Here is a 25,345-nt window from a genome sequence, read left to right as displayed (position 1 = left end):
TAGAACTAGGTATATATGGTTTAACTTAACATCCACACACCGCTGGTGATAATCATTCTCTTGAATCTTATTCTTGGAGGATTATATGTCGAAAGCGAAATATGCCCCACTTGCACAGCACGAGGTGAGGTTGTTGCATAATAATGTGTTTGTATGACATCATAATGTCATTGTTCAAATGCAGTTACACTTATAGTTTTCAAACATAGGAAACCTTATTGATTAATGTGGTGAATGCAATATATTTTGGCTATGCTTGTTTGTATTAACACCTAACAGCAGAGTTAAATCTGGGGGACATTGTTGAAATGAAGTTACACTCATAGTTCCATTGTTCATTTTTTCGCATATGTTAACTAAAATGACTATGGATAAAAAAGTATATTATGGGAAACCTATTGGTTAAAAACTTAATGCAGGTATTGAGTGAGACATTCAAATTTATAAATATAATACATGTAGCCCTATCCCTGTGATAAATCAAAATAAAGTATAAAATATATGTATAATACATGCTGATGAGTTATTACAAAAAAATGTTACAATTACTGATAAAAAATAAACGAAACATCATTTTTGGCTGCTATAACCAACAGTCAGAGAACTGACAGTGACAAAATATGAATAAAAATATGTCAAAAATACATATATGTATTAATGTAATATATATATATATATATATATATATACACTTTATTATAAAAAATTATAAAATTTTTGTTTAATTATAAAAAATGTAAAAATTATCAAAAAAATGTAAACAATATAGTCAGAAACTACAGTTTCAAGCATTAGTTGATGATTGACAGCTGGTGATAATATGAAGTTCAACTCATCAATCACAATTATGATGTCATAGTAGAAGTCTGTTTACCAACAATGCCCATCCTACCCTGTCCCCCTTTTGTAAACTATGCAGTAACAGTGGTAACTGTGTTAGAATAGGAATATGGTTCAGTGGGTCTCAGTTTTTTTTGTAGATACAGTATTATTATTACTATTATTGCTATATATGTATAAAATATATATTTTTTTTAAATATCGATTTTTTAATTAAAAACGCAAATGCGATGTCTATTTTGTTTTAGAAAAGTTCAGTTATTTCTCATTATAAGGGACGTCAAGATTTTGGATAAAAAACGTGATTTTATTAAAAAGTCCCCCCCCTAACCCCGAATATTGAAACCCCCTAATTAGTTGTTGTATCCACAGTTCCCTATTGTGGAAGTGGTGGATTAGTGGTAACCCAAGTCTGTTGTGTTTGCATAACAAGTCAGTAAGCCCAACTTAAACAAGATCAGTTGCATACCAGGGAATAGAGAGAGAGATAATCAGCATAACTTGAATGCAAAACACTTATCTAGCTTTAAATATACCACCCTGCTCTAGTAACAGTCATTCTTGCAGTGGAAGGTTAGCCATGGAATATGTTAAGAGTTGTCAGTAATGCAGATATAGATAATTGCAATGATGAATTGCTACATTTAGACTTTACCCGCATATATATATATATATATATATATATATATATAATATATGGTATGGGCCTATACATATATATAAAAATATTTTTAATAGAAGTTATGAAACAGGTATTATATATAATATATAACAGTTTGATAATTTCTATAAAAAATAATTAAATGGTTGTATTAAAATTTGAATAGGCTAAATAATGTAATTGTATATTATGGCCTTTTTACAATTCAACGTAATTACAACATTGGCTTTTATATAGCTTGTTTGTATATAAGTATTATATAATGAAATCTGACAATGATAATGATATTAATGATAACAATTCAAACAGTTCTCTTCAATTGGTGGTAAGTTATGGACATAAAACCATTTTGTTGTTGTTTTGATGTGTGTTTTTGTTGTTGTGTCTATTTGTGTGTATGTTGCATTTTTTATGGCAATTGATGTTTGTTTCTTTTTTAAATTTTTGGATTTATAACTGTTTTCTTGTTGTTGTTGTTGTTTTGATGTCTGTTTGTAGTTTTGTCTTTCTATTTATTTGTTGAGTTTTTTTGTTATGGAAACTATATTAGACAGATTTTTTATGCCTGTGTTTTAAGTTTTAAACTAGAACTGTGTTCTTGTTATTGTGCTTGTTGTTCTGACTTATTGTCTGTTTTTGTTGTTCTATCTATCTGTGTGTGTGTGTGTTTGTTGCATTTATTATTGTAGCAACTAAAAATACATTTTTAATTTATTAATAAAAGGGTTGATTGTTGATTTGTAAACATTGCCAATTTACATTAAACTTTTCCACTTTATATACTGCAAGTGTCCCAGTGCAATGTTTTCCGTGCCATTAAAAACGATTGTTTAAAATTAAATAATATATGTTTAGCTTGGTGCTTTACTTGTAAAGGAAATGAGAATTTCAGCAGCCAAAATCCAAAATAACTGAGCTGTAATTGTAATATAAACTTTGAAAGGCTGCATAACATTTTACTAATGTAAGGTTTATGTGAATATTCTAGTAGAATTGTTGACTACTGTCTCAGTGACCCACGACTATGTTGTGCCCATGTTGATAGTAGGTGTAATGAAGCAATGTAATAATGTAAACCAGGGGTTCTGGAAAGAACTTGTAGAGATACTTGTGTGTAAATGTTTTGAATTCATTAGCATCACTTTGTTTCTCAAGTACAGACGGTTGAACTTTTTGACCTACATTTTACTACCCAAAAGTTTGCTTTGGCTAGGTCGCCTAGTATACTGTTTCATAAATCCTTTTGACTGTTATTTAACAATTTCAAACAGTTATGTGTAGTTGTAGTTTTCTTTATCTTACAATTGTTTCTATATTGAACATAGTTCTATTATCTTACCTACAAGTTGCTAAAACAAAATACATTAAACAAACAAAATTTTATTTAGAAAAATAGTTATTATAGTGTTTTCACTTCTACAGTGGTTCACAAACCCTTTTGACTATTATTGTAAAAACTAAAACTTTTTTATATAATTTTAATTAAATATATATATAAATCATTTGAAAGTGAGTAGGTAATTTTGTACAAAATTAATTTTAAAATTTGTGCCATGCTTTACTAAACGGGCATCTAATTTAGCCGGCAAAATATAATTTTGCAAAATAATGATTTTCAATCAATTGTGACGTTGTTATATTGATCCCAGGTAACAGCAGTCCAGCCTGGTGAGAATGGGAGGACCAGTTTATGTGTGAGAGGCGAAGGAAGTGAGATGGAGGAATCGCTTTGCTCGCCCGTGGTGGATTCCCCTGATGAGGTGGGTATGGTTAGTGGCGGAATTAGGGGGTTGGATAGTTTGTTTGACCTTTGTTATAATTTCGAAAAAATTAAAATTAAAAAAATTAACCTATTTAGTGCAGAAAATGAGTATTTAGTTTTAAACATATCTTTTATATTTTTTAATATATATATATATATTTTAGCTCTTCCATTTTTACTTTTTGTAAAGTTTTTTCTTTATTTTTTCACGAAATTCTGTCTAACATTTAGTTCTAATGTTTACTAAATAATACAGTGTGGAAAATTCTATGGTATGCTTATGTACCCTTCTATCCCAGGTTTGGTGTTTATCCTTTGCCCCCTATTATAAAAACACATTTAAGAGCAGTTTATTAGTGTGTTGCTACATTAGACCTATTTGCCACCCCAAGGTTTAACGCCATTGATTGTATTCCATTCTGTATGGGTGAGGTTCTGAAAGGTCTAGAATTTAGGCCAGATTTGGCCCATTACCCTAAAACGATGAGATTTATTCGTAAATAATTTTTTACATTTCAGGTTGATTTCCGCAGCTACAAGCGCAGATCTGAATATTCCTGTATGAGGATATGCTCCTATTGTAACAAGGTATTCAGATCAATGACAAAGCGGGAGAAATTGTTGTTGTTTCTTGTTCTTGTGCTTGCTATTCTCATGCTGTCAATGTTTGGGTTTGAAATGAGTCGACCTAAAGGTTAATATTCTTGTGTGTTGTGTTTATAATATATATATGTGTAAATAGATAGCAGGGTGGGATAAAGTTGAACACCGAGTAATATAGGACAATGCTTTTAAAGAGTCCCCATTTGATAATAAACAAACAAAAATGTTGCAGGTTTATTTGACAGTATTTTTAAAAGCTTCAGCCAAAAATTTAAAATCTGTGTTAAAATGTTTATCATTGGACTAATTAAAACAGCAAGTAAGTTAATCTTGACTAAATGTTTTTTTAAAATGTGAGACCTCAGGAAGGTTTGCCGCTAAGTGCCTTTTCAAAAGATAAATTTGCCCACAGACACAGTAATAGCACGTCAGATTTTAAGATTTGAAAACATACCTCAGAAGATCTGTGTCACACTTATAATACATACATACATACATACATAGGTGGATATTTTGTGCATCTTCTATTTATATCCAGATCCTCAACCATCAACCTGTCGTCGTAGTAACATCACTGCTCAGCCATGCACGACACGCGCTTGTATCAACGTAGCGAGCAAAGTTGCTCTCTCATTGGACGAGAGCGTTGATCCGTGTCAGGATTTCTACGAGTTTGCATGCGGGGGGTGGGAGGAATCAAATCTTCTGCCTTCGGGAGAATCAAGGTGATGTTGGTGATGTAGACCAGTGGTTCTCAATCCTAACATTTTTGTTAATTTTTGTTAATGTAGGGTAGAAGTTCGCTTATGTCATTTTTGTTGTTTCAATAGATACAACTTAATAGACTTTGTCTATTAGTTGCTAAACATTTAAACACCACCGTTCTAAAGGTTATTTGATGTTAGCTTGAACCATTCTACTTCTGAGTAATGTCTGAAGCAAATAAAGCAAAAGTTATCTGCAGGGATTTTGATCGTGTTTGTTTATTATTTTATTAAACTTTGTTGATTAAGTTTCTAAAACACAGATTTTGTGTCAAGTTTTTAGCCCATATATATGTCTGGCATAATTGTCTTTATTTTCATTCATTTTGGATTAGAAGTAAAATCTTCATTTTACTTTTTTAACTTCGATTTCATCATGTTCAAAGTTAAACTTTTATTTTAAAAATTTGTAGATAAATGACATTAAAACCTAAATGCTTGCAAGTTGTTGCAACCGTATTAAAGTTAACAAATAACAAAAGATTTTCAACTTTTTTATAATCTAAAATCTCTTTGATAATCTAAACACATTCCTAACATTCCAGATGGAGTGGGTTCAACGCATTGCAGCAAAGTAATCACGCCATCATGAAAAATGTCCTTGGTACGTATCTCGTTTAATTATTCATATCCTCACAATCGCAATTCTAACCAGATTGGAAAATGGCCAAATTAAGCCCATCCTCTTACCCTAGGCTCCTGTGCTTAATTTAAATATTGATCCTTGTGTAACAGTACTATGCCACCATCACCATGTTAACATGTACTTAAGCCATAGCTGCCAAACAGTTGTAAATGCAGGGCAGGCAGTGATATTCTGCACAATTAAAAGATTTGATTAAATTTAGTTGGTCAATATTTGTGACAGTTCTCAAAATTAAAAAAGCAATTTTTGCAACAAAAGTAAAACTTCTTATAGTTTATGTAAATGGCAACTCTTTCTATATGCATACTTACAAATTACCTCATCTCATATATTAAATGGTAATCACGGTTTAAATATTCTATATGCATAATTATTAAAAATCTACATGTTATCATACTTAATCAACTTGGCTCAAAATCTATGTAAATAGCAAAAGTAGTCTAAATATTGTCTATTTACATCAATTAGAGCACTTATTTGCGGCGCCGTAGCACAGTGTTTAGTGCGCCTGCCAGTAACCCAGAGGTTAAGTTGTTACCATTGTGGGTGTATGTGTCCTTAACCAAGACTCTTATAGTAAAAAAATGCTTATAAAGTTACCTACTTGGTAACTTGTAAGCGAGCACGTGTTCATGAAACATAACACCCATGTTAAAAAAAAACATCCAAGGATAAAGCAAGTTACATTCATATATTCATTTTTCCAGAGTTAAACACAACACAGAACAACAGCGTTGCAGAGAAGAAAGCCAAGATATTTTATGAATCTTGCATTGATTTGGAAGCTATCAACAAACGTGGGGCTCAACCATTGCTCACTATGTTAGAGAAGGTAAACTAATTTGTTACTCCTGCCATCAGGCATAGTTGACTTATTTGGCTAAAATTATTGACAAAACTTGTAAAACACATATGCATATGCCTCACTACAGTAAAATTGTGTGCATTTAATTTGTGCAATACTCATGACTCACTTTGTTAGATGAGGTAAAGTAACATTCTACTTTTTGCTGCCAGGCAAAATGTTATATAGACTTTGGCTTCTCGGGTATAAAATGTTTTGAAAGTTTATTTTGTTTCTATAGATACCTTACAGCAGGGTTACAGCTGTTTTTAGGGCTACTGTTAAACATAGGAAACTCTATTGATTTATGTGTTGAAGGCAATATAAGCGTTTTCGTACAAGCACCTAAACGCAGAGTTAAAGTTGTTTTAAGATTTTAAACTTAGGTGCTGCCACCAAAGATAACCTTGCCATACATGCATTCTATGTAGGTGAGGTTCTTGATGAGTACCTTGGGTTTTGGTTCAATTTGGCCCGTTACCTAAAGCCCAGGCTGCTTATATGTCATTTTGAGCATATATATATAAAAAATGACACATAAGATGCCACCCTTGTTTTAAAAATTCACCTGTCCCTAAAGGCACCTTTATAGGGTAATCCTGGCCCAAATCTTTGAAACAATGATGAGCCTCGTCACCGAACCTCACCCACATTAAATAAAAAGCCACCCTTACCATTATAATGATGAATTAAAGTTGAAACTTTCCCCCCACTATAGGTTGGGGGCTGGCCCGTTCTTAATAATTGGGATGAGTCATCATTTGATTTCAACGCCACGATTCAGCAATATTTTCCATATTCAATTTATCCTTTCTTCTCAATTGGTGTCAACACAGATTCAAAACATTCAAACTCAAATATCGTGATTGTGAGTAATTATTACCATTGTGATGTCATGTATATAAAAAATTAAAAGAGTGTTTAAAGTTGTTTAAAATCTGTGATTAAAAATTATGTTTTTATATATAATTAGGTATTTTTTACCAAAAAGTACTCAAACTTTTTTACTACGTTAGTTTTTGTAAATAGAACAATAAACTTGTATCTAAATCATCCATAAATAAATACTAAAAAGTAAAATATATTTTCTGTTCCTACTAAAGTACTACGCCTTACAGTGGACACGCCATGATACAAAGCCACATTTAGCCCATTACCCATAGTAACATATGTATTATCATGCTGCTAGCTAAGTTCAACATAGTGATGAATTTTAAAAATTTGTAAAAAAATGTAGAATGTCCCATGTCCCATGAGAAATGCCAAACGGATCTGGAATACCTTCGCACTTGGTGCTTTTCCCATATTAAAATATGCTATGTCATGCTGCTAGCTAAGAGCAATGTAGTGATTTTTACTGTGGTACTTTCCTTCACCTTTAACTGTGCAGTGACCCATGCTTATAAGCCCTGGTTCAGCTAATGGGATCATGCAAATATAAGAATTGGATTTTTAGGTCAAAGTTTAACCTGCATATGTTGTGGTTTCGTATTTAAGCACGTCTTGACATTTTAGTCCAAGAAAAAAGAAGCTATGCACAGCAGTTGTTTCTAAACCTATTTTTCAGTGCTTTCAAACCTTTTTCTCCCAGGGTTTTAAAACCTTTTTCTACAAGTTTTTCCAAGCTTTTCCAGAGCAGTTTTTCTAAACTTTATTACCAGTGTTTCCAAACCATATTTACCAGTGTTTCCAAACACTTTCTACCAGCATTTTTTAACCTTTTCAACTTTATTTTATGCAATTTTTTCAGTACCTTTAAATTTCTCATTGTTCCGAAGTTTTTTCATGTTCTAAACAATCTCTGTACTTTTTAATAATTATTTTAAATTTATCTTTCATTTTATTAATCCATGTTATATTAAAGGTTGGAGAGTCAGGCCTCAGTCTTGGAACAAGGGACTTCTATGTTAATAAAACAATAGAAGATGACAAGGTATAGTTACTAAGAAAAATCATAAATGTAGTGAAAAATGTGGCTTGCTCCAACCCAGTGGTCACTTATGGGTTGTCTAAATTGTAAATAGTCAGCCGTAACATGACAAAAAAAGTTACATACACTGCAACTCATAAGCGGGCATAAAGTGTATAAAATAGAACAGTCATGTTATAGCGACTGTCTTCACTAGCCATGTGATAATAAATTAATTATGTATATTGCAACTCGTAAGCAAGCATAGTGTGTGTAAAACAGAACATCTGTGTTTTAAGTTTTCCTGCAATGTAGCAAAACCTTTAGTTATAAAGTTCTCCGATCCATCCACTCAGATACTCCATGAGAATGCGAAACACCCTAAAATAAGCAAATAATGCACTAATACAAACAAAATGAGCCATCCATCTACAGATACTTCATGCTTACTTGGACTATATGACTGAGGTGGCGACTCTTCTCGGAGCAAAGGATCGCAACATCACTCGTTTCAGGATGAAAGAAGTGCTTGAGTTAGAGAAGAAGTTGGCGATCATATCTCTTCCTCTTGAAGAGATGAGAAACGAGGAGAAGAATTATCACAGGATGGTGTTGGCTGATCTGCAGGTAAGATTTATTGATTGGGATTTTTTGCACTAAGTTTTTTTAGGAAAAAATAGTGGTCACTAACGGGTTGACTAAATTGTCAGCTATATAAAAAGATAATACAACAAAGTTACTTACATGGTAACTTATTATTAATTAGAATTACTACTTTGTTGTAATTTTTTGAAAGGGGAGGATTTGAATTATTTTCAAAAGATATAAAAGATATCCTGTCCCTGTGGCAATCAACCTGATAAACAAATTACTTATTAATTAGGCTTTTTTGCTTGCAGTTTTCTTGTATTTACTTTTTTTACCTATGGACTAGTCTGAAAGAGATCTTCTGGCAATTGCTCAAACCTAGTGATCACTAATTATCCATACCTAAACTGTTATCCAAACTGTCAGCCATACAAAGAATCACTCACAAAGTTACATACGTGGTAATTGTAAAGATCAGGAAATATAACATTTTATCCCAAAATTGTCTTTTATACTAGGATGAACAAGCTACCTTTTTTTAATTTAAATATTCGTCCCATCTTTGTTTTCAGGACTTAGCACCGGCTGTTGATTGGTCCAATTTGGTTCCAGAATTATTTTTGAAATTAGCGAATGAGACGGTTGGTACAAACGAACCAGTGATCACGTTTTCACGCCAATATTTGAGAAACTTTTCAGATATTGTTTACCAAACTCCAAAAAGGTGGGGATTTGTAGTTTATGTAGATACAAATAAACATGTCTTGTGTAAAAGCGTCTGGGCTAATAAGACTATGGGCTATAAAGTACATGTTCAGACCGGGTGTTGGGTGTAATCGGCCAAATCTGGCACAAATCCCAAGTCCCTAACCTAATAAGCAATCACTTTTTTACCAGTATTAATATATATATATATATATAAGTGTTACTGAAAATTTCACCCCTTAGTATTTTATAATGTACTTGAGATTGAGCTTCAACTAAATCTTGTCTGTATTTAAAACTTCCATTTTAAAATTCTTTCTTAACCTTATGAATGTGATTCCAAAATGAAGGCTCTTATTTTGGTTCGGACTCCAGAGCCACAACAAATCCATTTTTCTGCCCGACTCTTGTTTTTAGTGGTGAGCCCTGCTGCTAGCAAAGTTCAGTATAGTGATTATTGCCTCGGTACTTTCCTTCACTCTTAACTGTGCAGTGACCCATGTATTCAAGCCCTGGTTAAGCTAATCGGATCATGCAAATATGAGAATTGGATTTTTAGGTCAAAGATTACTCTGCATATATACTTTATATTTAATTTCGACTTTTACTATATTAACCTATATGTATAGTTGTGTGCCTAAAACCTCTTAACTTAGGGTCCTTGGAAATTACTTTGGTTGGCGGTTCGTTCATTCATTCGTTTCCGCACTCGGACAACCTTTCCTTGAGGCTCTGAATAAATTTCATAAAGTTCAATACGGATCTAACATGGTATGTGGGTACAAGTTGTAATTATGATCGTAGTTCGTACAACATGACACAGATACAAGTTCATGCACGCATATAACACAAGTACAACTTAATATAGACTGTTCATGCCGCTTCCCCGTCATGCTCATGCATTGTACTTGTTGCTTGGCTCTCTGCCAAAAATTTGCTGAACTACATTTTTCCCTGATGGTGACTAGCTAAAAAATATGATAAAAAAAAATATGATAAAACGCAAAAAGGCTGAATGTGAATTTGTATTTGTGTTCGTTATATGTGCGTAAGAACTTGTATCTGTGGTATGGTGTATGACAAATGAACGGTCCCTTATTTAGTTTTGCTCCAACGGTAGTTGCTCCAATCCACTGGTTCCATGCTCCCATATGAATTGTCTAAATTGTTAGCCATGCACTAAAAAATCACAAATATTATTCCCACAAGTTAAATCTGTGGTAACTCTAAGCGGGCATGAGGTGTCGAAACAGAACAATCGTGATATAAAAAACTCGTTTCTCCACTATGTAAAGATAAATATGTCACATTCATTCAATATTCCTTACAAACAGAACTGTGTTGAAAGATGGAGAAGATGTTTAAACACAGTTGATTCAGTGTTAGGACTCGCTGTTGGTCGCCTGTTTGTGCAAAAGAAATTCGACAAGACGAGCAAATCATCCGTAAGTAATGTGGAAGCTTTTTATTGCTGTATTTGTATATGTTTGTCAGTCATCTGCATAAACTCAACACTTTCGACAACACTTTCCACTACTACAATGTAATGAAGAAGATGAGACATCCTTTTAAATGTTGACATATGTCTAGCCTAGCTGCCTATGTCTTTTAAACGCGGATAAAAAAGTGCAAGACACACTTAGTATCACAAAGTGGAATACTGACAGTGTATAAGAATTTTTAAAGGAGAAATTAATCAGAGTTTAAATAGATAATGTAACTGTATCACATTTCATCGTTTAGTTAAAGCGCTCTTGGCTGTACAGTTTGAGATTCAATCATGTTTTGCATTTTTTTGTAAAAATATTTATTTAATTATATGTCTAGTATTTGTTGAAGCTGCTACCTGTCCATGACTTAAAAAAACCTAAACAACTTTTCAAACATTACCTTGTCTTCACCAGGCAGAAGAAATGGTTCGTGAAATTAAAGCAAGTTTCCAGAAAAATCTTCCAAAAACCTCATGGATGGATCCAGTTACAAGGAAGAAAGCTTCTGAAAAGGTGCATTTTTCTTACTTACTCTATTTTTATGCCTTTTCTATTCCACATTTTTTCTTGGTTTTGTCTCATTTAGTTCCATTTTTTCTTTCCTTTTCCCATCTTTCATATATCCCTTCTTTTTCCCAGTTTCCCTAACATTTTTTCTTTTTTTTCTTTTTCTTTACTTTCATATAGTTTGCTATCACTCTTCTAACCAAGTTTAATGTTCCTCCCAACACACAACTTCCCATATTCACCACATTATAATTACAGTGTTCAGCAGTTGAAGACATGATTGGATTCGACGACAAAATACTCAACATTACTTATGTTAATGAAAAATATAAGAATGTGAGTTATTTCTATCATAACTGTATGTTTATTCGTGTATAAATGAATAAATGTAATATAACTATCCTATTGTGGCGGGCAACAATAGTCCTTATAACATGGGTGTTCTGTTTCTTACACCTTCCTGTTTAGGAGTTACCACCTATCACTTTTTAGATTAATATTATATTTTTTAAGTACCACTTCTATTAAGTTAAAGCAATTGCTATAATGTTTTCTGACTAATGCAGTATAGAAAATTTTAGGGGCAGGCATATCTTACCACCCCGATTTGCACTTATGTATTCATCACAACTTTTTCGTCCCTCATACAGTTAATCGTTGACCCGAATAAAGGTCACTTCGAACACCATGTTAGTGTGGTGAGATACATCACTGTAAAAGAGCTGAAACACCTCAGGAAACCAGTCAAACGCAAAGAGTGAGTGTTATTTTTGTCCATACCGTGTTTTACCAACTGTTGTTTTGCTGTTGATTTCCTTCTCTTCTTTCTTTAAATAACATGATTTTCGCTATTGTTTTCAAAGAGACAAAAACAAGGTATGGTATGTAGTAGGCTGGGAAAAGGGACACCTTTAGCACATGATATCGAAATATTCTAATTGTGATATCAATAAACAATGGACTATGGGAGTTCTAAGGATAAGGTTTTGTAATTCTTTGTATATTCTTTGTTTACTATAAAATCGGATAAGAAAATAGAATTAAAAGGTGTCCCATCTCCCCCTTTCCTACTATATATAAAATCTGACACTTTACCAATCCACAGATGGTCCATCACACCACCCACTGTAAACGCTTACTACTCACCCACTAAGAACATTATAGGTGAGATAATGATATTTCTCACTTAAGTTTTGCAGTGCTTCCATGTTATTTTCTCATCTATGTTTTGTAGTGTTTCTAGAATATTAAGTATTTTTCAATGTTTTTACATTGTTTCAGTGTATCTAGCTCTTACGTGGCTAAAAAAAAGATTTTTTCAGTGATTCCAGCTTTTTTGCATTGTTTTTTTTTCCAGTGTTCCCAGCTGGAATCCTACAGCCCCCATTTTACAGCAGTAACTTCCCAAAGTCGATCAACTATGGTGGAATTGGTATCGTGGTTGGTCATGAACTTACACATGGATTTGATGATCAAGGTATGCCATTTAGGGCTAATCTTTTTTTCAAGAGTGATACGGCACAAAAGGTTTAACTAGGTGGTATCACAATGTTTTGTCTATCCAATTTTTTTACCGCTCTTTAGTAAAGATACAACTGAACCATTGGTTTTAAAAAGGTAAAATGTTACCAAAAAGCACCTAAAACTTGCTAACATTTGGACCTGCTGATGCAGTTTATAGACACTCAATAATAGAGATTGTATTCTATGAGGTTTAGGTTTCTTCAGTGAGGCACACCTAAAATGTGGTTCTACTGCCCCGTCCACCAATGATCCATGGTGCCACCATCTAGACACCAACTAAATGAAAATGTTAAATTAATAGAATAGATAATTTTTCGGGATATTTATTCCCCGATAAATGACATCACAGTTAAACCTTTGACATCACATACAGGTCGTCAATATGATCTGAATGGAAACTTAAACAACTGGTGGCAGAAAGATACGCTTGCCAAGTTTAAAAAGAAGGCTGAATGTATGGTGGAACAATATGGGAGTTTCAACTTTGGAGGGGCTCAGGTATTTTTTAAGTAAAATAATGGATTGGGCGTTTATATTCTCGTGGGTGTGAACTCGTGTGGCTTATCTATGGTTGCCACTCCCATGCCCACAGTCGAGTTGGGGAAGCTATTGCAATGTTTGGATAAGCAGGCATGAGTTTTTGTTGGTTTGTTCATTTATATTCTCGTGGTAACTTAGGTTACTTAACCATGGTTGCTACTCCCATGCCCACAGTCGAGTTGCTGAAACTATTGCAGTGTGTGTATAAGCAGACATAACTTTTTGTTGGTTTGGTCATTCATATCCTCATGGGTGTTAACTTGAGCGACTTATTTGTGGTTGCTACTCCCATGCCCAGAGCTGCTGATGCTATTGTAGTGTATGGATAAGCATACATGACTTTTGGTTGGTCAGGTCTTAAATGACTTCTCTATGGTTGCATCATTTACCAAGGGGACAGTTATATACAGCACTATAACTTGAGCCCTATAACTTAAAATGCCTAATTAACCATTCCCTGTTGATATTTCAGGTAAATGGAGTCTTAACACTGGGCGAGAACATTGCTGACAACGGTGGTGTGAGGCTGGCATATAATGTAAGTGATTTTGTTGTGATTGGATGTAATTATGATGCAGAATACACAGAACCTTACTCAAAATGTAGTTTTGTTATTTCTAAATGCTATTTCTATTCTACACCAGGCATACCAAAATGTATGTTTTGTTATTTCTAAATGCTATTTCTATTCTACACCAGGCATACCAAGAATGGAAGAAAGCCAATGGTTCATTAGAAACTCAACTACCTTCACTTAACTACACTCATGATCAATTGTTCTTTATTTCATTTGCTCAAGTAAGTTCCATGTGTGTTCATTATCGTGGTGGGAAAACTCAGGTCCTAACTTCAGTGAATTCTACATATAACGGCTCATGTCGTATTACCCCTAGCATGTTTTGAACTATGGTTTTGCTGCTAATTCCTTTCTCTTTGCTCTTTTAACCTAGTTGTTTATTGTATTCGAATAGATTATTACAATTTGAGTTTTTACATTTGTTCCCTGCTACACAATACATTATGTGATCTAAACATATTTTTTTTATTGAATCAAAGATACACTGAATTACTGCCCTAGAAGCAGCAGAAACTTGAGAAATCTTTATCTAAACAATTATTCAAACCTTTTAGCTTTGGTGTTCTGTTAGCACCCCTCAATTCCGTAAACATCAAGTGCTGGTTGACATGCATAGCCCACCTAAAGCTAGAGTGATTGGAACCTTATCCAACTTTGAGGAGTTTAGCAAAGCTTTCAGTTGTCCCAAAGGAAGTCCAATGAACCCTGCAAAGAAATGCAAAGTTTGGTGATCATGTTATACCACAAAGTCATGGACATTTTAACTCTTTTAATTCATGTTCGGCCAATTTTCACATTTTTTGACTTGTTGATGTAGATGTAACACTCTGTGTCAAATTGGTGTACTCATAAATCACCAACACATGTCTAACCTGTAAGGGTGCCGTTCTAAAGCATGGTAAACCATGATACCATGTGGTGTTATTCAAATTTGGCCCATTACCATGCGATATAGGCCTGATCAATCTTTACTGCAACATATTATCAAAAGTTTGGAGCTACGGCTAGGGCCTTGGAAATGTTTTTATTCCCCACAATGAAGCAAACTTTAAAATAAATAACCTTCCTGATTTTTTTAATTGTATTCTCTTGTGAAAAATACTTTAAGTGAATTTTGTGTCCCTATTTTATCATCACATTGTTGTTTATATCACAGTATTGCAACTGTTTCTCGAATATCATACAATTGGGTGTTATACTTGTACACAGGCTGTTTTTATTGTTTAATTCCACTTTTAATGATGCCACATTTTTGTAAACCGCCATTTTTTATGTTCCGAACAGTTAATCATATACACATACATAATACACACGCACATATGCTTTTATGTGCAATCGTTTTGTAAGTTGTATAGATGTTGAAATATATGATGTGCAGTGTTTAATATTTTATGTCTACTCGGTAAATTGGAAGGACAACAAAGCAGTAAAAGAAAAAGTGGCAGATTTAAAATTCCAAAGAAAATAGACAGAATTTTCGCAGCACATATAATTTGTTGTTGTTTTATGTCTATGAAAAAGAAAAAACAAGAGTATAAAAACTTAACTAAATTTTAGATTAAGTATTCTTTGGTTTTACCATAGTTAATAAGAAATCTCCTTTTACACAAAGTCCACAAACATCACTTTACCTTTACCAAAGAAAAATATATCTTACAAAATGTGCACGTAGAATAGCCCCTAGCGGTAACGTACTTGTGCGCAACAAGAAACAGTTGGGGGATTTTTAACGACAAGTTGCGAATGACGCGTTTACGATTTATTGGATGTTAAGAATTTGTGTAAACTGTTAAAGGAACAAGTAAAAAGGTTACTGCCGCCGGTTTTAAGGTAAACGGAATTCTTAATACCCATATCATAAATTTATAGTCAATTGTATTTGTATATTTCGCAAGAAAAAAAAAAATCTAAAAAATTGTTGTTTGTGACTGTTTATATTTAAAAGCAAGGAATATTTTAAATTACGGGTTTTCATCGACAGATGTAATTTAAAATTGTTGTTTTTGATGGTTTATGTGGCCTAATAAAATACCATTTCCTCTTAGAATGTACAGTGCAAATTTACAAAATGATTATATTAGCCATATGTATAACTTAAATACACACTTCATTGTATTCGACTAAGTTGTAACAGAAAACTGATTTTACATCTGTATTTTAAAAGGTCTCATCAAAGCAAAGTGTTATACATCAGACCTTTGAATCAAAACAAGATAATGGCAGCAAAGAATGGAAGTAATGGGAATGGTTCAACTTTGTCGTTCGCGTGGAGATATCGTTCAATTTGCTTCAAGGCATTAGTTTCCATTTTACTCTGCGCAAATCTCTTTTACTTTGCGTATCGCTTCCATGAGTTAAACACCACAGTGAAAATATTACAAGCGGAGAAGTTACAATGGTCGCAGCAGAAGGGGGGAGCTGCTGTTGTTAAAGAAGTCACGAAAAAAGTTGAAGAGCAAGAACCACAGCTTGAATATTCACAGGTTGGTGTTTAGAAACATGTAGTTTGGACAAAAAGAGGGAGGGACAGTCATAACAAAGTGGTTGTGTATAGCCTATACTGTTAGTATATAGCCTATACTATACCAAGCAATTCTCAATCCTGACTATGAATTTCTTGGTCACCACTTTGTTGGTGATATTTTGAAAGTCAATATTAGTAATGTATGAGAACCCTTATGTCTATGTTTACACAAGAACAGATAAGATAATTGTTTGATGTCCATCTGCACAGTTCCCACATGTGTTAATGACTTTATGCATTTTAATAACATCATTATCAACAGTGTTAACCTGTCCTTGTTTTCATGTTTGTATTACAACAAATATTATTGTCTTAGAAAGCGAATACAAGACATTTACAATATTTCATTTACATTTTGGGTGTTATTTTATTATATTATTGCTATTTTATCATTATAAAAACTAAAATATTATTGCTATTTATTATATTATTGCTATTTTTTATTATTGCTATTTTTTATTATTGTTATTTTATTTTATCATTATAAAAACTAAAATTTTATATTGTAGATTATTATTACAAAAACAATAGATCGTTTATAGCTATGTTTAAACAGCCTGTTAAAATGGCTTAAAATTTTCCATTGTAGGCTATACACTCTAAACAGACACTAATATTTATAAACACTTAAGCTTTAGAAGTGGTACTCTACAAGTATAACAACAAACACTGTCATTTATTTTGCAGAAAAAGTACTATCCCTATATATTCAATGAACAATACAAATGTAGTGACGACGAGGGGAAGCCTCTTCCTGTGTTTCTGCTTATCGTAATAAAATCAACAACTTCGCAATTTGATCGAAGGAAAGCTATTCGACAAACATGGGGAAACGAAAATAATATTAATGGCATCACAGTTAAAAGGTAGGGATGTTAATTGTGTGAAGATATGTCATTGTTTAAGTGTCTGGTAAAACGGTTCAACTGTTCAAAACTATTTAATTGTTCAAAATTATAATCCAATAGCCAAGTTAGGAAATCCACTTTGGCACAATTTAACACCTATGTGTGACTTGTTGTTTATGTTTTCAGTTTATAAGGTTTTTTAAAGACTTTCAATTGGCTGTTTTACGACTTGTACTATATTAAGCTAACTTAGTTGTATTACTTTCATAAAAATCTTATATGACCCCAAACCCCATCCTTATTTGTTTATTGTATTTCTGATGAAACCTGTTATTAGTTTTTAAGTGGAAGATAGGAATATAAATATGTATAATATATATATATGTATATGCTTAATATGTTTAATTGTATACAAATCATTTGTCTCATTGTCCATAATGAATGCTTAGTTCTTATAATGTATAACAATTAGTCAACGTAGTACACACAGGACATAATGTTTTTGCATGTATGTCTATATATATTCCCCAGTTAAAATAAATATCAAGTGTATGACATAATCAGTAAAGCAGGTAAAATACCCTGCTCTATGCTACTATACAGTCTGTTTACATAGGTTAATAAGTCACTTAAATACCATTCTAACTTTCATTTTTCCAAGGCCAAATACTAGACTAGGTTTTACGGTCGTGTTTTTGCCATTAGTTCAACGTATACTGAATAATTAATCCTAATCCTTTTACTTATTTTACGACTTCCTGCCATTTTCTCACAGTAATGGTAAAGTGTTTTACCATGCAACTTAAAATTAGCTTATCAAAACCTTTCGGTTAATTCTTTAACATTTTTACTTGTTTTCAAAAACTTCAGTTGTTTTTGATATTTCCCATTTTAAATTCTTTACTTATTTTTGACTTTTTCGATTTTTAATTTCTTAGATTTTTTCCTTTTGTCATTTTTAATTCTTAAGTTATTTCTGGCTATTTCCATTTTTATTTCTTTGTTAATTTTTCATTTTCCATTATTTCCCTGCAGGATATTTCTCCTTGCAAGAAATCCTGATGAGAAGAAACAAGCGTTGCTCGAACGGGAGCAGGAGGAATATCATGACATCATACAAGGTGATTTCCAGGATTCGTTCCGCAACCTCACGGTGAAAGACATCATGTTTATGAGGTGGATGATCAAGTATTGTCCACAAACAAAGTTTATATTTAAGGTAAGATGTTGAAATATGGCATCTATCGGCAACAGCTTGTGTGATATAAATAGTCAGGTTAGAAGAAAAATACATATATAGTAGGGTGGGGGGAAATTGAGCCACCCTTTATTCTATTTTTTCTTCCATTATAAAACAATATCCTCATGAACCCTTAGATATGGTGTTTGAGGCTTTTTATATTTGGTAAATGTGTTTGGAATATCCTTTTATATATAAATATATCTTGTATCAAAATAAAGTGATTTCTGATAGTAAAACAACTGGTGAGTCACGTTAATTCTCTGGCTGTAATCCGTCGCCACCTCATCTGGCAAATGTTGTTAATATTATGGTCAGTTTATAAGGTTTAATTTAAAGGCAGGTTCTACAATGGACCTTGCCTATTAAGTTGACCTTAGTTATATCACATAAACCCCTAATTTTTAAACCCATCATTATATAAAAGGTGATGGAATGTATACTTTATTATGGGTGGAGCTGGGTGGAGTATATGTTTAATTAAATTGTTGGTTTCTTTATATTGTGCCTGAGATGCTGTGTCTATTATTATATAGTACACAATGAATAGATATCAGTTCTTGTGTGTAGGTGGTTTATGGTACTTTGTTTAAATATATTTACCTACTAGAGTTAAACCAAAACACCAAGTAAATTGAATAGGTAAACAATGGTATTTGTCTGTTAGAATGAATAAATCTTATTTAAGAATATGTTAAACTTGTTTAATATGATTGATTGCCATTTACAACAGTTTATCAGCTAACTTAAACCTTTGGGCCACGTTATTCACATAAATTAAATAAGTATATTGCTACAAACATTCAGTGTGTATAGTACATTAGTTAGCCTGAATAAACATGTACATACAAATAATAGATACACACAATATCTTGCTGTTCATATTGTGTATAATAGATCATACAGCAGTTTACTGGGCTACCCTATTCAAATAGATTACATTACTGTACCTCATGCAATCATACAATACATAATGTATATAAAGCAGGTCCGTGTATTATACAATGTCTTTGCAGCTTACAATGTTTATTCGCTTCTACTTTTTGCACAATATTTGTCGTTGATGGCTGTTGTTGTCAAAACTTTACCGCACACATGAAACATATATATATGATGTCATATTGTCAAATATAAACATTACATTGTGTTCTGTTAAGTCACTGACAGTCACAGTTGTGATTATTATTTGTGATGTAACAATTGTCCCATAGGCCTAAGGGCTGGTGTATCTGGTATAACATTGTCTATTTAATAATTTATGATAATGATACGCGTATGTATGTGGTGTATCGTATATATTGTCTTGGGGCAATTAATTACATGCTGTATGTGCTGTATGGTGTCGCTCTGGTGAAAATCTCATTAAATATGCCTCCTGATTTAAATAGTAACCAAACAGTACATTGTAGTTAGGCTGTGTTGTAATTAATTATCCTAACCAGTAACCATATTGTATGGAGAATCAACTTTATACTTATTATGTTAGTTTTACAGAGTAGCATGACATGGTTTGGTTTTGTATTCTTTTTGGTAAATTACCTCTTTTTTAAGTCAAAGCAAATAAATGTTTTTGCCTAGAAAAATAACTTTTCGTTTAGTAGACACAAAATACTGAATGGTTACCTCTGTAAAATTTGACATTTGTTTAGCTGTCATATATTAGTTACTTTGCTGTTATGAGTGATTTGGGTCGAGTTATAATCAATTGCCTGTAATCTATTTCATTGTATGGAGAATTTGCTTTGAATTTGTTGTGTAGGCTAAGTTCTCCAGAGACCAGAGTAACATACAATGTTTTTTCATGTTTTTCTTTCTATTAAACAAGTTGTTTTTTCAAGCAGTGACAAACATTTTTTGTTCTTACTGATATTGTTAAATCCACACAATTCAATGAATGGTTTACCATTGTAAAATATGACATGTTTTTTTAGCCTTCATGCTCGCAATACTTTGCTGTTATAAGTGATTTATTAAAGCCCTTAAGAAGTGCTTATACACACAACAACCCAACACTTAAAACTTACTCACAAAAAGTTTAAATACACTCATCTTATTCTTACTCTTTTTTTAAAGTAAGAAATAAATGAAGAAGTCATTTTAAACAAAGTGTCATGCATAATTAATTATTTAACATGAATTTAAATTCTTAGTTTGCAAATACTCAGCTTTAAGAACAAAGAAATACTTTTAAATCAATATTTTATCTGTATGTTGTAATAATGGTTTGGCACAAACATACCAGACACTCCAGCTTTTATGACTTGATATATAATGTATTTTTTTATTTTTATATTGGATGCCTAGTCAATGTATTAATGTATGGATAAACAAACTCTTTCAGTTTTTAACTAAATGCCATAGGTTTTGGTGTATGGAATAAAACATCTGTGATATAAATTCAGGAGTTACACAGCTAAGCAAGAACACCCAAGTTAAATTGAATCATATACCATGTATTGTTATACAGCTGTAATCTTGCCATAACTCACTAGTAACCAAAAGCAGTGTTACGTCACTATGTCTGTGTAATAGAAAACTTCTGTTGGAATTCTTCAAATTTCACCACCATGCGAGGATAAATTAGTTTTAATATCTATTAATATATTTAAACGGTGGCACGGCCAGGTTTTTGTAAACGGTGGCGCGGCCAGGGTTTTTCGGGGAACTGACAGCAGTTTGTAAATATATATATAATATATATATTAAAATGAAATATTTTTTTAAGATTCAAAAACGCATTTGCGATATCTAGTACTTAGGAATATTTAGTCGTTTTTCATACTACGTTACATCAATCAAAGTGTACGTTACGTCAATCAAAGCCCACCTTATTTTTCTTATTTTTACGGCTGTATATAACGATATAGGAATATTTTACCATATTATATAGATTATTATCTGTTAATAAGCATAAGATAAACCCTTGTACAGAATAATAATATTTTTTCCAAAATACCACAGGGAGATGATGATGTGTTCGTGAACATCGAGAACATTGTGTATTATCTGCTGTCATTATCCAAGGAACAAGCAAAAGATTTATTCGCTGGAAGTGTTTTGTATCCTTCCCCGCGTATAACTGACCCTAAGAGTAAATATTACGTGTCAACCAATCTATGGAATGAGAAATATTATCCGCCGTATGTTTCTGGGGGAGGTTTCTTGATGTCTTCGCTCGTAGCAAAGAAAATCTTCGAAGTTACGAAAGTGACCCCAATTATTCCAATTGATGATGCGTTTCTTGGGGTTTGCCTTCGCAAACTTGGCATGAAGCCACAGAATCATAAAGGTTTCAAGAGTTGGGGGGTTAACAGGCCCAAGGATATTTGCATATATAAAGAAATTATGACTCTGCATAAATTGAACAGCGAAGAAATGGTGGAGATGTGGAAAAAACTTCACGAGTCAGATTTTAACGACTGTGCAAAAATTTTTGAAAATAAGAATACTACAGTCACAGTGAAGTCCTGAAACTGTGTCCTTCATTTTTGCGTTTCGTGGCACTTAAGTTCTCTCTCTCTTCAAACAACATTACTCACGTTTTTACTGCCCGCATTAGGAATATTAAATCTAACGTAAAAGGCCTTCATACATGCTGAAAGTTGTTAAAGTAATATTCATGTAACCATAGGCACCAAACCAGGGGTGGCAGGGTAGGCAGGTCTATCCTTGAAATTTTTACACTGCATTAATCAGTAAACACTGAAAACCATATTTAGGTTTGTTTCATAAAAAATAGGCATCCTACTATCCCTGCCTCCCCTGCATTTTAAAATGTTTGGCGCCTACCTTTGTAGCTGTAACATGACAACCTTATATCAGCTACAAGTTTTTATTTTTGTATTCCATGTCCTTGTCCTTGCATGCTGGTTTTATTACTCATTTGATTCCATGCACCAAGCAATCTCCCATATATCACAGTGACTAACCTATGGTTTAAAACTCCTGCTATATTCCTATATTGATGTTTCAAAATTACTAACAGCAACCTGCTTCAAGATTAAAACTTACCAAAATCCTATCAACCCAAAACTAATAACACATTTTTAGCGTAAGTTCATTTTCGAATATTTACTTCTGTTCCTTGCACCCTCTTATATACCCTGTAGGGTTGGCTGGTTTTATGGCCACTCTGTTCTAATATTACAATGAACACATTGCAGTCTTAATATTTTTTTGTGCAAGCTGTACTTCTAAACTTAGTAGGGCAATACAGTGGTCCCAAAATTTATTATTTCAACCCCACTTTTCAAAATAAGTTTTTTTTAAAACAAATTCTGTGATGTGGCTTAAATTCAGTTGCATTTATAGCATAAAACACTCTGAGAACTCCTAATGTGATGCCCATGTTTAGCTCATTATTAGTCACGTTTTCAAATTGAATCATATCTGGCCAAAAATCAAAATAACACGTAAATATTCTAATTTTTTCAGCTGCAACCAATTGCTTGGGCACAAGTCCTTTTTTGAGTATTTACCCTATTCTGCTGTTACATATTAAATGTTTGGGACCACTAAAGTGAAAACCAAACTTTTTTTGGAAACGTGTTTTATAACCGATTCATACTGTGATGTGAAGTTGTGAAATTTTCTGATGATCTTTTCTTTAGCACCTTATCTTGCAATTGCAGATACTCACTTGCCGTTTTTTACTCTTTAAAATCTACCCAGCACATATTACAGTAATGCTGCAGGGTCTACAATATATGCCTTGCATTGCTTGTAAAATAGGACCTAAATTTAAATCAATTCAAAAAATTCGGTGCTGTAATAAAATCCTTGCGTAGACTATAGTAATTATTTTTTATCTGTATTGAATTCTATATTTCTGCGTATTTTTAATCAGATTTCTTGTGTTTTATAACTTTGAAAACTACGTCATAGAAATTATGTTAGTCGTTTTGTTGTCTCCTTTGCAAAGTGTTTTAAATTTCAGTTTTTTTAGTGTCATATGCAGTAGTGTGCAAGCCAGAGGTGTCTTTTGCTGTATGTGTTCTATCAAGGTGTCTTTAAACGGGAGAGTGATATTATAGGAATTGTTAGACGTATTGGAACTATAGCGTAGCGGTTTTGACGATGCTACCGTATGTATCCTTGGTAAGACGGAGATTGTTCCAATCCAGTAGTCACTAATGTGGAATTGTTTATCTTTACATTCCTGTATTCGCTTATGTGTAACTTGCTTTATCCTCGCATGGCGGGGCAACGACAGTCCTTATACCACTGGTATTCTGTTTCATACACCTCGTGCTTACCACGTTTGTAACTTTGTAAAACTTCGTGTGAACGATATCCGGTGTCCCAGACGTTACACCGAATGATAAATATTTCTTGTGCAGTTTATCATGTCGAGTTACAGGATTTACCAAAATGTCTGAACCAAAACTTTCTCTAGTTACCATCCATTATGACATATTTTAGAATGTGCTCCACTAATGTGTAATGTGGTTTCGTGGGGTAAGATAGGCTACCATTATAGCACTTAAACTCCTGACCGTGTTGGAACAGGCAATAAAGCGCGAGATGCGTACAGGTATCTAGTTTTTTAAATATCTTTGTTTTACTACCATAAGAACATGTCCCGTCCTACCCCACTATACTACATTGTTGTAAAAATGCAGTGCGTATAAAATTAAGCAGCAACCGTGTTGCTGTGCTTGCGGCTCCCATTGTGTGTTGCGTAGGAAACCGCTCTTTTCGTATTCTGACACCTCCTACTGTTTAAAATAGGACAAATTGCGCCGAAACAATGAGCGGTAAACCTAAGTGATATCTCTATTACCCGATCAGAAGAGCGGTTCGTACACAGTATGATAGACTCTTTACTCATGGCGAAATGCTATTAAGAAAGGACCCGGCAAGCACACAATTACATTTACAGTACGGTGGGGGAGATGAGACACCTTTTCAATCGATTTTCTTGTCTCATTTAGCAGTAAACAATAAAGAACATTAGAAGAATAAAACCGTGTCCTGATTGTTTAAAACAGGATCAAAATATCTGCCTATTATGTGTTAATAAATGTGTCCTATCTTACCCCACAGTGCTATCTCATTGGGCTGTAGCACAATGGTTGGATGCATCGCTGGTAAAACTTGAGATATGGATTCGAAGCTTCATGCTATTTTCCGTAGCTTCAAATTTACACAGGCGTTAGTGAAAATGGGGTTATTCGCCCAGGATACGCATAGCCATAATCCGAGCCAATGACTTTGCCATATTAACGTGAGTTTCAAACACGTGAGGCACATAGCATTGTACTATTTGACCAAATAATAGTATTCTTTGATTTGACGTAAATAAATCGCAAACTTTATAATACTCCCAGGTAAGTTTCAAACTATATCATTTCCATGATAAAAAGAGGGGAATCCCCTTTACCGGCGTTAAATATTTATTTATCTTCAATATTTTCGGTCCTACTAAAACACGCCCGGCGGGGCCCGGTGGGGCCCGGTGGAAAAAAATATACTAAAACACGCCCGGTGCGGGGCCCGGTTGGGCCCGGTGGGGCCCGGTGAGGACCCGGTGTTACGAGTCATACTAAAACACGCCCGGTGGGGGGCCCGGTGAGTATTTCTTGAAAAGGGAGCTTTCCCTATTCAAGATCCACCAAAATGTGATGCGTGTATTCAGATTTTTAGCCTAATGAGACCCCCGAGTTGAGTTTTTTGAAAATTAACTTTGATTATGGATGTACGAAGTTTGTTTCGTTGTACACTTACATAATAAACTGTATTTTTAGCAAAAGTTTATTCGTTAAATTTGGTTA

The 25,345-nt window shown here is 33.3% G+C and overlaps 2 protein-coding genes across 3 annotated transcripts; both read left to right on the top strand.

Annotated features, from left to right (window-relative positions):
• The first annotated feature begins 1 nt into the window (after position 1).
• LOC100186841 (endothelin-converting enzyme 2) lies at positions 2 to 15,347 on the top strand. Of its 2 annotated transcripts, XM_026838734.1 has the most exons (22): positions 8 to 124; positions 1,811 to 1,826; positions 3,151 to 3,261; positions 3,783 to 3,957; positions 4,405 to 4,591; positions 5,176 to 5,234; positions 5,984 to 6,108; positions 6,839 to 6,988; positions 7,985 to 8,053; positions 8,465 to 8,656; positions 9,190 to 9,341; positions 9,979 to 10,093; positions 10,657 to 10,767; positions 11,227 to 11,325; positions 11,578 to 11,655; positions 11,970 to 12,076; positions 12,425 to 12,483; positions 12,677 to 12,796; positions 13,217 to 13,341; positions 13,856 to 13,921; positions 14,083 to 14,181; positions 14,515 to 15,347. In XM_026838734.1, the coding sequence occupies exons 1-22, from the start codon at positions 102 to 104 to the stop codon at positions 14,689 to 14,691; spliced, it is 2,415 nt and encodes an 804-aa protein (XP_026694535.1). In that variant the 5' UTR covers positions 8 to 101; the 3' UTR covers positions 14,692 to 15,347. The 2 variants fall into 2 exon arrangements, with proteins under 2 accessions (XP_026694529.1, XP_026694535.1); XM_026838728.1 differs by lacking the exon at positions 1,811 to 1,826 and having other exon boundaries at positions 2 to 124.
• Positions 15,348 to 15,581: 234 nt separating this feature from the next.
• LOC100186794 (beta-1,3-galactosyltransferase 1-like) lies at positions 15,582 to 23,462 on the top strand. The gene is made up of 5 exons (XM_002124314.5): positions 15,582 to 15,790; positions 16,125 to 16,443; positions 17,172 to 17,350; positions 18,368 to 18,551; positions 21,534 to 23,462. Exons 2-5 carry the CDS (start codon positions 16,177 to 16,179, stop codon positions 22,041 to 22,043), a joined length of 1,140 nt encoding a protein of 379 aa, XP_002124350.1. The 5' UTR covers positions 15,582 to 15,790; positions 16,125 to 16,176; the 3' UTR covers positions 22,044 to 23,462.
• Positions 23,463 to 25,345: the final 1,883 nt, after the last annotated feature.

Source organism: Ciona intestinalis, chromosome 1, assembly GCF_000224145.3.
Source record: "Ciona intestinalis chromosome 1, KH, whole genome shotgun sequence".
Classification (NCBI taxonomy): domain Eukaryota; kingdom Metazoa; phylum Chordata; class Ascidiacea; order Phlebobranchia; family Cionidae; genus Ciona; species Ciona intestinalis.
Note: the sequence above shows the minus strand (reverse complement) of the source record. Positions and strands in the feature narration are given on the sequence as shown.

Bases quoted from the DNA above. Each gene is read 5' to 3' on its own strand.
- LOC100186841 (XM_026838728.1), top strand. From the start codon at position 86: ATGTCGAAAGCGAAATATGCCCCACTTGCACAGCACGAG. The intron at 125-3,150 runs GTGAGGTTGTTG...TATTGATCCCAG, and splicing joins CCCCACTTGCACAGCACGAG to GTAACAGCAGTCCAGCCTGG. The intron at 9,342-9,978 runs GTGGGGATTTGT...CTCTTAACTTAG, and splicing joins GTTTACCAAACTCCAAAAAG to GGTCCTTGGAAATTACTTTG.
- LOC100186794 (XM_002124314.5), top strand. From the start codon at position 16,177: ATGGCAGCAAAGAATGGAAGTAATGGGAATGGTTCAACTTTGTCGTTC. The intron at 16,444-17,171 runs GTTGGTGTTTAG...TTTATTTTGCAG, and splicing joins CACAGCTTGAATATTCACAG to AAAAAGTACTATCCCTATAT. The intron at 18,552-21,533 runs GTAAGATGTTGA...AAAATACCACAG, and splicing joins AAACAAAGTTTATATTTAAG to GGAGATGATGATGTGTTCGT.